This window comes from Manduca sexta, chromosome 12 (assembly GCF_014839805.1).
Source record: "Manduca sexta isolate Smith_Timp_Sample1 chromosome 12, JHU_Msex_v1.0, whole genome shotgun sequence".
NCBI lineage: Eukaryota > Metazoa > Arthropoda > Insecta > Lepidoptera > Sphingidae > Manduca > Manduca sexta.
Genome location: NC_051126.1, coordinates 11,193,432 through 11,209,699, shown reverse-complemented (window position 1 = coordinate 11,209,699; position 16,268 = coordinate 11,193,432). Strand labels below are relative to the sequence as shown.

Here is a 16,268-nt window from a genome sequence, read left to right as displayed (position 1 = left end):
ATATGACAGCTTCAGATCAGATACAAGTTAGGGTTTTTGTCTTTATTATAATTTAACATTATAATTTCAAGGTCAAAAATTTACATAAGATATCTATTAGATTATATTAGAATTGATACATCATAATAAACACTGTTTAACAAAATGTTAGAGGCACATAAAATGAGACCTTATGTGATGAAGATCTCAAATAATTTGGGAGCTATCAAAACCATTACTCATACATAATTATACACTGCAAAATAAGAAACTCCTTCGAATGAGATTCAGTCTGGTAATAATTATTAAAATGAATTGACAAAGGCGACATAGCAATTAAAAAATAAAATGTATACTTTGTCATTTACTATTTTCAACAATATTTTTCAAAGTTCTTGCAGACACTGGACTAGTGATGTAACGAATGTCATTTTTTGAACATTCGCGAATGCGAATGCGAATATCTGCTACCGACATTCGCGAATGCGAATGCGAATGTTTAGTTTTTGTTCAAATTTGGCGCCAATTTTCTATGATGATTATCTAAATTTTATTATTATCTAAGATGATAATTATTTAAACATTAAAAAGTTATGTAAAGACTGATAAAAAAATTTATAGAAGATATTGTTTTTGTTTCTTTCAATTGCTTTTAATTTATTAGTTGCTATTGTGTTACAAGTTCTATGGGGAATTACATTTTTAAGCTTTATTAAAGTAAACGAAATAATTTTGTTTATTTTTAAAGTTTAATATTCCTCTACTCAAGTTTAATTACTAACTTAAAAACATGGTAAATATAGTTAATTAATTGGTATGTTTTAAGAAAGAGAGGTATTTTTCTTTGAGAATCTATAATTTTTTGTTTGTTTGTTTAGACTATATTTATAGTTTATTGTAGAAGTATATTGTTTTAGTTCAGATTTTGATTTTATTAACCTACTATTACACACACAGTATTACGAATATTATCTCGGAAGGGGTATGCAGAGGCGCAACCAGGGCACACACTTTTCGCCAAGTGTGTTCCGTCTAATAATGTGACAGGGGCGAGCCTATCGCTATGTCGGGCACAAATTTCACACTCCAGGCTGATACTGAGCAGAAAAATCCAAATATCACTGCCCGATCCGGGATTCGAACCCAGGACCTTAGAGCGCTGCCGTACCGCACATGCAGTAGAACTATGCCACCGAGGCAGTCTACTATTATCTTCAAATATTTTTTTTCAGATATTGACATTCGCAAAACATTCGCAGAAATTTTGCGAATGCGAATGCGAATATCCAAAAATATGCGAATATTCGCGAATGCGAATATTCGTTACATCACTACACTGGACACTAATGAATATGCAATTTTCATTAACTTCAAAAGGCATGTAAGTTTAAAATGAATTTTACAGTTTAGGAAAGAATAGAATTTAGATGTATGTACAATAAACTATTGCTAAGCTATTTAAGTTTTTTCTTAAATATTTAGTATTGGTTATTTACCTACTCAGCAGGCTTCATTGCAAAATACTCTAATAAAATATAATTTGTATGTATTTTTTTTAAACATTTATAATAGATTAAATATATTAATACTGTGTTTATTTGTTTTTATGGCAAAATTATAAATATGCACTATTGAAAGATGAATTATGTGATGTGCACAATAACACATTTGTAAAATATTATTTCTAGTTTAAAATTACTTGGTTCGATTGTATTTCGAGCAACGACGAAATTCATTTCGAGAGTGAAATTCTGCTACGGTAATTGCGTGGCATTGACAGTTTTGTACTTATATTATAGTAATCCAAATCAATAATGGAAATCTTTTTTAAAGAAGTCAATTAAATTTTTAGATCGTGGCTATTAGACAAATCACTCGATAAAGCAAATCAATAACGAACCTACGTTGCCTATTGAATGCAATGCTTACAATAAAAACCCATAAAATACGCGGATCAATAAATGTAAACACTGTGAAGATACGTTTCATTTAATATTTAATGTAGTTAATAACTTACCTCTATATTTCCCATAGTCTGAAATGCCGTAAACACGAACATAAAACCGAATCCCAGAAGGATAACGTTAACAAATTTTCGTTCCATATTGATGAAAATATTTTCACACGTAAATAATTATAATGATTTTATGTTAACACGACAAAACACCGAGGTGGACGCAGGTGAACTGCAATCTTTACGTTCTCTTGCAATAATAATAGATATAGTGCTTAAACCTCCCTCCACTATTTAAAACATGAGCAAGTAAACAAGCTCGGTGGATTTTTGTTTTCATATAAAACCACATACGTCAATTGTAAATAAATACGCCAACCATAGACGATAGAATATAACTTTGACAATGATATTTAGCTCCTGTATTGCCCACTCTGAAATTTTATTTTCCTTATGCTATCGGCTGAAAAACTTAACTATTATATTTATATTTTTCACCTTTTTCAAAAATAATTCTGCATTCCGTCCAATTGCAAACTTTTTAAATGCTTTCCGGATATATACGTCCAGCCTAACAGCATAGATCCTCTCATAGATTTCGTATCGAATTGCATCCATTATAACTCGAAGGATGCAAAAATACTTGTCACACAGTATAGGCGCTTTGAGAAATATCGCAGATTTATGCGGAAAAAACTATATATTGGAGATATTTTAATTAACAATATTATGCAGTATTTGAGTTCAACATAAGTGAAATCAAATTATATAACGTTAATTAATATTTTATAACAGTGAAATTTAATATTACACAAACAAAATAAGCAGCTAATTTGACTATGGTATAATACGTTATCTTTTCTTGGTATTGGTTTCTAAGTAAGTTTTATATAATCTATAACAATGTTACTCTGTCATTGTCTATAGTTATTTTATTTTTCTGATTCATCGAATTTTTAAAGCTGAGTTTTTATTGATAAATAAATATAAAATAATAGTGTTTTTCGAGCAATGTATGTGTATTAAGGAAATGTAGTGCCTTTGTGTATTATTTAGTTGTGTTGGTAATTACATGTCCGCGGGACGTATTTTGTTGTCGAGGATGATCTCATTGACGTACTGACAAGTACGATCTTTTAGCGAGATCTTGATCGTTTTGTTATTTTATGATTGAGTCCAATGACCTTCTGGCTTATAAATAATATCAACTAGTGAAATAAGTGAAAATGAAGAAGCAGTTATATAGAGTGAAGCAATTTGCCGACCAAACATTTTCAAGGTATTTACCCCTACGTACTCGGTTATCTTAACTAAAGATAAGATTTTCACATCATTTTTCAATATAACAGTTCAGGTGTGGTATTCTTATCCACGTTCAGTATCGGTAACAGTTTCGGCTAAATCACTAATGTATGTTGTTTTATTTTTGTTCTTTAATTAGACAGTCCAGTCAGTATTCATGTTTTCGTTTTTGCATAGGGCTGGCAAAGGCGAGACATTGACAGATGAGTTGCAAACAGCCGATCGGAAGGTGGAACACCTCCGAAATGCTTTGCAGCTCATCAGCAAGAGAATATCAACAGGAGCTGGCAATACTCAGGGCCAGGATCCTGCAGCAAGAGAGAAGAGGCTGAAAAAGCTACCAGAATACCTCTTAGGGCTGTCTATGTGTGAAGCCAGTAACTTTGATGATGATGACAGTATTCTTAAATATATTCTGTATGAATGTGGTGAGTGTTGTACTTTTTGTTGCAACTGATAACATGTCAGATAATATTGTTTCTTGTCAATGTTAAAAGATTCAAGTATAATATATTATTGCCTATAATCTAAAGCACAATAGAGTATTACTTAACAGGACAATAGGCCACTATTACGTGAAGAAAAAAAAGATAATATTATTTAACATCCATTAAATGGAATGTTTACTGTTATCATTAACAGCGGTTTATTAATAGTATTATAAACTGTATAGGATTTATTTTGTAATGCACTTTTCAGAATTATTTATTTTATTTGTAATACAAAGACTGATTGACAAACCTCACTTAAATTATTAAAATAATGAGTTCTACATATATTAATAAATTAGGCAATGTTTTTAATATTTAGGATTTCATACTCTGTTTCTTATGTCTTATTGTAATATCCTTGTCTATCTTCTGAACCTATTTTTTCATAATTATGTATTATTTTAATTGAAGTTAAGAAGTCCTAAATAAGTATGTTTAGAAAGATAGTTACTATTGTTTTTTTTTTAATTTTACTTGTCTAAATTTAACTGTAGCTTATATTAGACAAATATTATTAATAAATCGTTCGTTTTATGCAGGTAAAACAGAAAAATTCTTAGCTAATGAAATAGCCGAACATGAGTTGAAAATTGAGCAACTTGTGTGTACACCGTTAACAATCATAAGTGATCAAGACCTGCCCACAATAATGAAAGCAAAAAAACATCTTAGCAGGCTCATAAACGAAAAGGAGTCAGCTGCCAGCAGATATAATGTGAGTGACATATCACACCTCCATATCAATCATATCCAAATACATCAACAATAGTATTTACACAAATTCAAAGATTATGTCGTCTAGATTATCATTGACAAGAATAACTTCAGGAAATGGGCAGAGTACGAGCATAAACTATAACAAAAGATTATTGAAGATTACAAATCTCTAAGATGAATTTCAAGGTCATTTTAATAAAGATGACAATGAGTTATATTTGTCTGACAGATTTGGAACATTTAAATCGTTGTTTTTTATTGGTTAATTTTAGAGTCAAATATCAGCAGTGCAAGGATTGTCTTAAACAAGGAAGTTTCAACATTATTGTTCTTATACATCGACTGCATTTACCTCAAATGACACAAACACATTGCATATATAAGTAAATAATTTGCAATTTTGTTTATAACCCTGTGACATGTAAATACAAACTTTTACATAAGCAATCAACATAACAACATCATTAACCTTCTAAATATTGATTGTGGATCCAATCACTGAACTAATATCATTTTTAAGCAAACTGTTTATTATATTTCCCATCTGGATGTTGTCAGACTGAGATACATTTGTAGGTTGTTAGAGGTATATGTATGATATTAAACCTGAAACGGGAAACTGAAAATAAAAAACTGCATCAATTAAAATACTACAGTATCAATTAATAGATGTTATATTGCCTACTGGATGAAAATTTTAAAGCCTACTGCCTACAGGAAAGTCCCTCACATAGAATTTATTTTTATAACTATATTTTATATATAAAAAAATATTTTATGTTCAAAGTTAAGTTTATAAATTATGCATTAATGTATGCTGAAGCATTTTGATGACATGACATCGTTTTATATAGGGTCGCGGTAAAGTGACCCCATTGTACCTGATTGTAAGCAGAGTTAGGTCCATAGTGAGTTGACTAACGAGATATGGATAATCCCTATCCAGTCGCCGCAATAGGGTACCGGACTCATTTTTGTTCTTTACTATTATCAAATATTTACATAATATAAATTATAACACAGAAGGAATTATTAAAATCCGGAAAAAAATCAAAAAGTTATAAGTCTTTGAATTTCGGTGGAAGGGGTAATTAACAAGAAACAGAAAAGAGACGAAATATCCACATGTGACGTCATCGGGAATTACGACGCGTGCAAAAAAAAGATAAAGCGATATCCCCACATCGCGCCCACTTCTGCACGTTACAATATTTTAAATATGAATTACTCGCTCATTTTTTAACCAATTGTTATGCAGTTTTCGCAGGAGTGCTTCTTTTTCGTATTATTAACCATTACATATAGAATAATGTACAAAATCAAGCATAGGCCGGTCCCCTATTATGCCGGCCTGTTTCATAAGTACTTAGAAAAATCATTCTGAAATTGTATTCTGTGTTGCAGTTTTATTTTTAACTGTATGCTTTATCATGCCGTGTTTAATTACCAAATAACTAAAAATATTCTAATATATTTCGATTACTACATACATGCATCCAGGCCTTTTTTTTACTTTTTTGAGAGCACACTAATTTTCGAAAATTGTAAGTCCATAATTTTATGTACCCCCAACCCTTCTTGTACTTTTTAATGGTAATTTTTTCCATTCGGAATTTCTTTTGCACAAAAAAAACCTACATACATCTAAAATTAAAATATGTTATTGTAGTTCATAATTCGGGATAATAATCCTTAATAATTAATTCAAGTCATTAGGAATGATCCCTACACTAACAGCCGTTTTTAATAAACGATCCCAATCTCAATCTTAAATCCGATTGCGAATATGAACCAATCAAAATTAGTCATTTGTAAGCATGTCAAAAAGCTTTGTTCTGATTGGTCCGTTTTTGAGATAGATCGAAAAAAGCTATTTGGATTGTTTATTGGAAATGGCGGTAAATCGGATATTTTATAAATTGCCACGGTACAAATTACGGTAAACTAATTTAATGTTATCTTTAATTAGGTATTAGTAAACACATACGCCTAGACTTAACATTGATAAACTGTATTAACTCGTGTGACAATAACTCACTATCGTACTTATCTATAAATGTAATCATACAAATAATTTATATAGTAATCAATTATTTCTTTACTTCCGTTACGTGCTGATCTAGAACAGCTAAAATCAGTATAAATTCCAACCCATTTAGCTTATCGCGAGCTCCACATTAAATGAATATAAAGGATAATTCTTAAATGTTTACGAGCGAGTCATTTAAGTCTGCGTCTCGAACGATGCAGCATTTAAGAGCCTATACTTCACAGAAGAACGCTGTATTGATCATTTTGCGTCTAGTCCCAAGGGCTATAATGGCGTGACTTGACTAATTAAATAAATTATTCAATTGTAATTGTATTAATTATAGAATAAACAAACTATTTTGTAAATAATGTTTGCTATACCAATTTCACATTACAACAATGCGTAAATAAAGTTAACTTGTAAACATTTAATTATAATTAAATAGGACATTGCTTTATTAGTATATGATCAAAGTAATTGACTGTGAAATTGGTGAAGTCCTGGAATCAGTTACCAGTTCGAGTAATTGAAAAGTATTTTTTAAATCCAGAAAACATTAGCCGAATCCATATGGCATTAATTGTGCTCCATATAGATTCGCACTATTACGCCGTAATTTTTTTTATTCAGCAGCTTAAGACTACATTATCCATTAATTAGATCCTATGTTTTAAAGGACGTGCCTGCTGCCATTTAACGAACACAATTCCGGACTCCAATACTGTTACTGACTTCAAAATACCCAACACTATCCAATCTATATCTAACTTATTACATGATTCACAGCACTTAGAACGTCAGAAAGAAGAGAACCCGACGAAACTCGCCGCTGCAAAGGACGAGCTCGAGGAAGCCGGGACGAAGGTTGAGGCGGCACGGGACGCCCTCGCGGCGGATATGTTCGCGCTTGTCGCCAAGGAGGCACAGCTGGCACATACCCTGCTACAGTACGTTAAACTACAGCGCGCGTACCACGAGTCCGCACTGCACTCGCTGCAAGACACCGTGCCCGAACTAGAGAGGTTTATAAGTAAGTTGCTATTTTTATTGCGTTAATTGCTACCTTGTCCTACCGCTTTAATTAACGATACCAAACCATACCGACAATAAACCAATCAAAATAAGTCATTTGAAACCATGTCAAAAAAAACTTCGTTGTAATAGGGGACCGGCCTATGCTTGATTTTGTACATTATTCTATATTTAATGGTTAATAATACGAAAAAGAAGCACTTCTGTGAAAACTGCATAAATATTGGTTAAAAAATGAGCGAGTAATTTATATTTAAAAATTGTAATGTGCAGAAGTGGCCGCGATGTGGGGATATCGCTTCATCTCTTTTTTTCGCACGCGTCGTAATTCCCGATGACGTCACATGTGGATATTTCGTCTCTTTTCTATTTCTTGTTAATTACCCCTTCCACCGAAATTCTAAGTCTTATAACTTGTTGATTTTTTACCGGATTTTAATAATTCCTTCTGTGTTATAATTTATATTATGTAAATATTCGATAATAGTAAAGAACCAAAATGAGTCCGGTAGCCTATTGGTCCATTTTCACAATGGATTGAAAGAAGCCATTGCAATCGAATTAAAAACGGCGGTTAGTAGTTAACCATTTAAATAATTGGGCATTGTGAACCTTAACGTCGAAAGGATAAGAGCGCATTACAACGTTATGCAATTATGAGTTGAAGTTCTGGGTGGCACTATAACTGTTTATGGCCAAGAGTGTATGGCATAAAGTTGTATGGAAAAATAAATGTTTGTTGTGTAACAGCTCGACTATATTCGAAGCGTGTGTCAATAAACAATGACAGGAAATGTGTTTCCGAATATGTATCTAGAAAAAAATTATATGCTAATGTTTCATGCGAGGGAATATATGATAAAGTGTGTTTGATTTGTGTTCATATAAAACTGGATAATTTTAAATGTGGTTAACTTATTTACATTAAGGTTATAGCTTAAGGTCCATTTTCGTACATTTTATACATTTAATACGACGAAATTTTAAAGGCCGAAATATCCATGCATATTAATTATTTTTACGTTTTTCTTTCAACTGCGAGAACTAATCACTAACTAGACGTGAATTTAAATTCTTTAATTGTCAATACTTGTTTAGTTACCCAGATTAAAGGTGAAACAAAATGTATGAAAATGGACCTTAAGCTATAAGCTTACTACGATAAATTTTACATGAGGTAAAACATTTTGGATATCTCGCTTTCTAAACTAATTTGATCTGATTTGAAAACAGCTATAGGCTAGAACGGCAAATTAGGAAATAATATGTTGTTATTTTTTACATTACGTAAATTTATAGAACAGGGTGAGTGGCGAAATTATTCATCCTTACATATTATTAAACAAATTATTAAATAAGCTCAAAAACTACCTAACAGATTTCGATAAATTTTGATATGGAGATGGTTTAAGACCCTAGGAAGGACGTAAACTACTTTTTATCTCGGTAAAAATTGAATGACTCTTTCACGCGGTCGAACCAGCGGTAAACTGCTTACTATAACGCGAAATAAATAAATAAACTCCATACTCTTCATGAATGGAAAATGCTCTCTCATTTGCTGATTAATATTAGGTAATAAATAAACAATATTATGTTAAGTTTATCAGTTATTTCGTAATGCATTGTGGGAGCATTAAACCGCGCGGCATGTGGCACTAATTAATGTACCAATTAACCACAATTGTCTCGGTGTATAAATAAACAGCTGGACAACAAACAAACATTTCATGTGCGTATAAACATAAAGACATGATTTGCAAAGATTATGTTGCTCGTGTGTGTAAAGTTTAATTATTTTTTTGATATTAGATGTTTTTGAGGTCGGTTTTTCTTTTCTTAAAAATATAAATATATTTTGATTTTTTAGTTATAAATACATCTAATTGTACCCAATACAGAATAGTTATTATTATTTTACTGAATATTACGAAAAAGGAAACCTTCTGTGAAAACTTCATTTAAAATTGTTTAGGAAATCAGAAAGTTATTCGTATTTCAATCATGACAATGTGAATTGTGCAAAAGCGGCAGCGTAGGAAGGTTATCGCTTCATCTCTTTCTACGAGTGCATCGTAAGTCTCAATGACGTCACGTGCGTGTATGTCCGTTCTTTTCACATTTCGTGACCTTTACCCTTTTTACCGAATTTCAAAGAGTGATTTTTACTGGATTTTATTCATTCTTTCTGTGTTAGAATTTTTATGTGGTAAATATATCATCAAAGGTAAATAACAACAATGATTTACATATATCCACTATAGTTTGTGTTTAATTATCATGAAAATGAAACGTCATTTGGATAATACGATTGGTAAAAGTATTATTTTGTAATCATATCAGCGTCTGCCTCGTGCCTATTTATAATCTCGTTAAAAGGTAGGCGTTTAAACCGTTGCTAGGCTAATTTATTCCGCATCACCACATACGTGATGCGTAGGCTTGGCTCTCTACAATTAGGAGAATTTATTTATGCTAATATTTTTCTTTTGGTAAAACAACATTGGACGAAAATGTTTGGTTTATTGTCCTCTCTAGCTAAATATTTTGGCGCTATTTTGAATATGGTTAAGTTTCAAATCCGAGTCTAATTATTGATCATGTATGTGCAGTATTTTGAATTTATGGAAATAATTATATACTTTCTACTTATATCAAACCAATTATTGCCCTTAAAGAAGTTTGTCACTAACAAAAACATATTCCACTCTGTCCATTAAGTACATATTATTTTTGTGTATTTTTATACGAGAGGTCTCATTCCGCCTTATTACAAAACGAAGACTAACTATAGTACCGGGTTTAGTACCAGGTTTAAACTATGGACTAAGAAAAATGGTATTACAAAACCGAGTTTATCGTTAGTCCGAGTACTATCTGTGGTACTAAAGTTAAACCGCCGTGACCCCTAGTTTAACTTCAGTACTAACCTCGAAACATCAAATTTCAAAGTAGATAATTGTGTTTAGAGAACCAAATATACACTAAAATAGAAAAAAATGGAAATAAATTTGATTGATTTAATGGATTTAGAAGATTTAAAAATTTTAGGAACAAATCTGCGGTTCAATAGACCCCGTAGTTTTCGTTAGTTAATGGGTCGTTTAGTCTTACAAATATAGGTACATTTTACATAAGTCACGGTAACTAAATATTCATTACAAAAACAGCAAAATTTACTCACTTATTTGTTATTTTTTTTTCATTCTTTCCATCTTAACATGTTGGTACTCGTCTTGGTTGATTTATTATCTAATATGTAAACCGACTTGGAAATAAGTTAACGTAGTATTTCTTGGATTAAGAAGGAAATTTGTACTAATTGAATAACATTTTAATTTATTACATTGCTCATAACCAAGATGATTGCTTTTAACTAACCTTTTCTTCAAAAGTCCAATATTCGCCTCGTTTGTTTTGATTTATTGCTCCATTTTTATTGGTATAACTAAAATATACGTAACGTACGTGATTCCACAACAAAAACAATTACACTTGTGATGCTGTTGCCGTGCCTAAATTGTTTTAAAAGAACAACGTTTCTTTATGTTACTTGAAGTGTTATTAATCAAAATCATAAATAAACCGAAATGTAAACATTTTGATAATGTTCAAATATGCGCGCCGCACACTTCATTCCATTGTACGCTAGCTTAACAAGTCAACAGTGAATAAATAAATAAATAAAATACTTTATTTATCGCGTAGGCGAACAAAGTTGCACTTATGATACGTCAAAACAAAGAATAAGAATAATTATTATTTCTAAACAACTATTAAAATCACTTATATAACTATGGAGATTTTAAATTAGGGATAAAGTTTATACAAAAGACTAGGTACAAACCGAAGTAACCAGCTCGGGCTGGCAAGTAGGGGGAAATAGAAGGGTAACGCGTCGGAATTAAAACAAAACCAAGCCATTTTAAATTATTCAGCTTTAAGATATATTTAAATAGCAAAATAGTATATATTTAGCATCATCATTATCTAAATCACATTTTATTAAACATTTTGCCCTTCGTTTTATACATACTTGTGTTAAAAGGAACGGTGCGTCAAACGCGGAGTGAATGAATCAATGGAGTACGGTAATTTTTTGCTTATACTCTGTGGATATTAATTAAATCAGGGACTATCTTTGGTACTAGTTAATCTTCGGTTGGTCTTGGATTTGTAATAAGAATGAATTTTAGTGCGAGTACTAACTTTAATACCGTAACAAACCTAGACTTTTTAGTCTTGGTTTAAACCCAGTACTAACCTATCTTTTTGTAATAAGGCGGATTATGTCCAATATTTTGTTTGGTTATTATGTGCTTCAAATCGGTATACAACAGTGTTATGTCCATGACTGCTTAGTGGCAAATATAATGAAAATGATGCTTACCCAGGCGAATTCTCGCATAGGAGAAATCTATTAAAAGTGACCATCAAATCTGTTCTAACTCAAATATAAGACGCAAAAATTCTTAAACTATAATGTGTGGAAAAAAAATATCATAAAATCTTCAGAGAGTTGAATGACACGACAAAATTTGCGAAGCTGTGGGCGGCAAAGGATTGCCGGTGGAAGCTATATTTTAAATTAATGATCAGACTCATACTACTCTCTTAACCATCTTTAGACTTCTATTTTGCAATACGTTTAGAATTATAGGCATTTTATGAAGTCAATGACATTAAGTTAATAGACATACGAAAAGACTAGATTTTATGAAATTTGAAAATTATTTGTTTACTAGGATTTGAACTTATAGAATTCGAATATTACCTTTTTTTTTAAATAGCTATGTTCCTTCCAATTTACAATTATGTCAATTTGTCTATATGTCTCTGTGGCGCAGAGGATAGCGCGTTGGACTTCTAATCCAAAGGTCGTGGGTTCGATCCCCACCAGGGATGCAGTTAATTCTTTTTGTATATTTATAATTATATACTCAATAAATTATACGCTTCGCTTCAATAGAAGGCAAAATACATTTCATACTACAATCTATTTGTGAAATGTGTGCATTATGAGGTTTTTGAGTAAAAAAGCATTTAGGTAATGTAGATAAAAATGCGCCTATAATGCGATTTTTATTTTGTTTTACTATAGGGTGGAAGTTTTTTTTCAGTCACCTTTCATATCGGTACTTTCTAATGTCCTTCATAATGTATTGTAAAACATTTATCCATGATGTTCAATGGATTTGGATGTATAGATCATGATCTAGGCCATATTAAGCGGCTAAGTACTTGATCGCGAAAATTTTTACAAGGCGACTTATTCCGAGAATTCATTCGCGGACACGCCGCAGATGCCGCAAGCGAAACTTATTTCGTTACCTGGTTAGGTTTCTATATTTACTTACATATTTGATAAATTTATTACATTAACTCTCTCGTCAGTCTACAATCTAGATTCCTCTTCACTTAACACCAGGCGCAGTGAGGTAATAAAAAATAATAAATGTATAAAAATTCGTCATATTTAACAGACCTTATCTATTTCAGACGACAGCTCCGTGAAGCCAGTGTTCGGGTATCCCCTGGAGGAGCACCTGCGCGTGACGGGCCGTACCATCGCCTTCCCCATAGAGTTGTGCGTGTGCACGCTACACGAGCTGGCGCTCAGCGAGGAGGGACTCTTTAGAATTGCGGGAGGTGAGTGTTGTGTTTTGTTTTGGCTAATTGTAAGTAAAATATTGTATAAAAAATCGTAATTTTATTAGTAGATATGTGTATCTGACTAATTAATGTTCGTAAATACGATTAGCGTCGTGTTCTAATGTGTGTACGTGGTTCCTTTGAGTTAATGAATATTGGGTATTGGAAATAGAAATCTAGAATACTGCAATACGACAGGGAATATGAATGTAATGAGGAGACAAGATATTAAATATGTAAAGAAAGCTATAATTTGTTTGAGGCAATTTTAAGCAGCTATAGGTAATGACTAATTTGAACACTATGTTGTAGGTACATCGAAGGTGCGGCGGATGAAGCTGTCGTTGGACGCGGGGCTGTTCAACGTGCCGCTGACGCGCGACTACCGCGACATGCACGTGGTGGCGTCGGTGCTGAAGTGCTACCTGCGGGAGCTGCCCGAGCCGCTGCTCACCTACCGCCTCTACGAACACTTCATGAACGCCTCGCGACAGCCCTCCGAACAGGCGCGCCTCAACGCCCTCTGGGAGTGCATCCACCTACTACCAGACGCCAACTTCCAGAACCTCAGATACATCATCAAATTTTTGTCCGCTTTGACCCAAAACCAAAGTACGAACAAAATGACACCGTCCAACCTGGCCATCGTCATAGCGCCCAACTTGTTGTGGGCGGCCGACGAGAGCACCTTCGACATGAACATCACAACCGCCGTCAACTGCGTCGTTGAGCTGCTCATCAAACACGCCGACTGGTTCTTCAAGGACGATATCAACTTTTTCATTTCGTTTACCAAAGAAGATTTGCTGCCCGACCAGTGCGACTACGGATTTTCCCCCAGTTTTGGCCAGGGGTGCAATCAGACGGTCGCCCTCAACCAGGACCAATCTAACGGCGACTACAATAGCATGAGCAAATCCATGTTCGATTACAACCATCAGATCAAGGTCGCAGATTCAGCTGGCCGCCACTCGAGGAGCAACAGCCACGACACTAGTATGATTTTGTTAGAAAACGATATAAAGAAAGCCCAGTCAAACAGCTCGCTGTCAGATCAATCTAGTCCACCTCACGGCAGCCCGAAGCCAATAACGAGGAGAAAAAATAAACCGCTCGCCCCAGTGCCGCCTAATTTTACTCCGGATAAAAACAAAAAGCTGGACCCGGCGCCGCAGCCGGTGCCACAACCAGTGCCGCAGCCGACGGTCGAACCGCCCAAAGAGCAGCAACCGCTTGTGAAGACTGACGGCGAAAAGCCTGCAAAACCCCCACGACCAGTCATATCAGACACCGGGAAAGTGATCACGGGCGTGCAGACCATTAACAGATCCACGTACCGACAGAACAAGGCGCTGAAGGAGGAGGCGGCGCTACGCGGCAGCCGCGAGCTCCTCACCGACACGCGGCGCCAGAGCCTCGAGCTCGACAAGGACAAGTACGCGGCCGACACACGCGCAGACAACACGCTCGTCGTGCGTAACGTCACCGCGCACACTGGCGTCGTGGGCCGCATGAAGGTGCTCGGCGACGTGGTCAGCGGCCCCGCCTCGCTCGGCTCCGACCGCGCCCCCGCCGCCCGCACCCTGGCGCCCGCCCCCGCGCCCGCCCTGGCACCCGCCCCCGCCGCGCCGGTGGCCAAGCCGGGCGGACAGCCGCCGCCGCGCCCCGTGGCCGCGCCGCGGACCATCGTGCCCGCGCCCGAGGACGCGTCCGACGTGACGCTGCGCAACAAGCCGGCCGTGCCGGAGCGGCCCGCCACGCTGCGCCCGCAGAGTTTCCGCGGCCCGCGCGGCTCCGGCTCCGACGCGGAGATGACGCCCACCGTGCTCGAGCGCACGCACATCTACACCGTCGACAAGCATCAGCCCACCGTCATCCAGGTGGGCGGCGGCGGCGTGCCCGAGCCCGAGGAGGGCTCGCGCGCCACCGTGCAGCGCACGCACAGCTCCGGCGGCAAGGACGCCGAGCTTGACGAGCAGAAGGGGCTGACGGTGGCGTCGCGCCAGCTGTCGCAGTCGGAGGGCAGCATCACGGAGGCGCCGTCGCCGCGGCCGCAGCCGGGCCGGCCGCCGCGCCCGCTGGTGCCGGCACCACCGCCACCCGTGGCCGCGCCTGCACAGGGACAAGCTGTGCCACAACAGCAAGCGCCAGCACAGCAGCAGCCGGTAGTGGCGGCTGCCGCTTCGCCGCCGATGTCGCCGCCGGCCGCCGCTCCTCCGCCACAGCACGAGAGTACGGACCTCTGATCGCCGGTGGCGCTGAGGTTCCCTCGCGGTGAAGTGCTGATGTGAGCGGGACCCTGGGGTCTCGCCGGTCCGGTCGCGGGACTGCGCTCTTGTGACTCGCTGAGACTGATGTTCGTCACATTCTATTGAACTCTCGGCTATGTAGGAAAAGATAAATTTATATTTTTCTTTGCATGAAACGAGTATTACGTATTTATTTTTGTACAACTGTTCTAGTATTACGATCGGATATCTGGCTGTGGATATCTCGCATTACCAAAATAATGAGCGTGCTTTCGTCATAGAGGTGTACCAGATAGTGCACGTTGTATTTGATTCCAAAAGACATATCGATTACGCGCCAATAATTAAGCTTTTTTACGCATTTGAGTATGAAACATCGTAAATTAGTATGTACGGTAAGTAGATAGAGGTTGCAATTGATCTTTGTGATATTAGAGAGGTACGAGTACGAGTAACGAGTATTCGGCGGCGCGCGGCCGCCCGCACAAACGTCACGCGATATGACTGGCCATATTTTTATGATATTTATGATCCGATACTATACATTATAAAATTAGCAATGCTATTACAATCAACATTATTTTAGCCGTAAGTATGTTATATAGTAATTACGATGTTTTATGTGATACGCATTTTATTATGCTATACTGCAAGTATACAGCTTCTGTTGTAAGGAATTATAATATGCTAAAACTATGTACATGTGTTTTTATATGAAAAATTCCTTTACACCATCCACACGCCAAGGCGACACATTAAAATTAAAACCATAGTATTCTGTACCACCATCTCAGAAATATAAGGTTTTACTAACTTTACTTTTTAAAATTTTATCTAATTGGTCTAAATTAGCATGAATA

General features: G+C 36.0%; 2 protein-coding genes and 1 non-coding gene across 3 annotated transcripts in view; 2 read left to right on the top strand and 1 right to left on the bottom strand.

Annotated features, from left to right (window-relative positions):
• LOC115440743 (UNC93-like protein MFSD11) overlaps positions 1–2,251 on the bottom strand; it is a 36,184-nt gene extending 33,933 nt beyond the window's left edge. The window contains exon 1 of the mRNA XM_030165171.2: positions 1,997–2,251. Coding sequence (XP_030021031.1) covers positions 1,997–2,083 — 87 coding nt within the window. The 5' untranslated portion in view covers positions 2,084–2,251. The remainder of the gene's footprint in view (positions 1–1,996) is intronic.
• Positions 2,252–2,826: 575 nt separating this feature from the next.
• Positions 2,827–16,106, top strand: LOC115440725 (rho GTPase-activating protein 44). Its single transcript, XM_030165149.2, has 6 exons — positions 2,827–3,212; positions 3,413–3,663; positions 4,266–4,441; positions 7,262–7,505; positions 13,007–13,156; positions 13,472–16,106. The coding sequence occupies exons 1-6, from the start codon at positions 3,160–3,162 to the stop codon at positions 15,403–15,405; spliced, it is 2,808 nt and encodes a 935-aa protein (XP_030021009.1). The 5' UTR covers positions 2,827–3,159; the 3' UTR covers positions 15,406–16,106.
• Positions 12,340–12,412, top strand: Trnar-ucu. The gene has a single exon. It is a non-coding gene; the product is annotated as a tRNA-Arg (tRNA).
• Positions 16,107–16,268: the final 162 nt, after the last annotated feature.

What these genes read in the sequence shown, in the direction of transcription:
- LOC115440725 (XM_030165149.2), top strand. Translation starts at nt 3,160, where the DNA reads ATGAAGAAGCAGTTATATAGAGTGAAGCAATTTGCCGACCAAACATTT. An exon ending in GCCGACCAAACATTTTCAAG is followed by an intron (nt 3,213 to 3,412) that starts GTATTTACCCCT and finishes GTTTTTGCATAG; the next exon opens with GGCTGGCAAAGGCGAGACAT. An exon ending in CGAACTAGAGAGGTTTATAA is followed by an intron (nt 7,506 to 13,006) that starts GTAAGTTGCTAT and finishes TATCTATTTCAG; the next exon opens with ACGACAGCTCCGTGAAGCCA.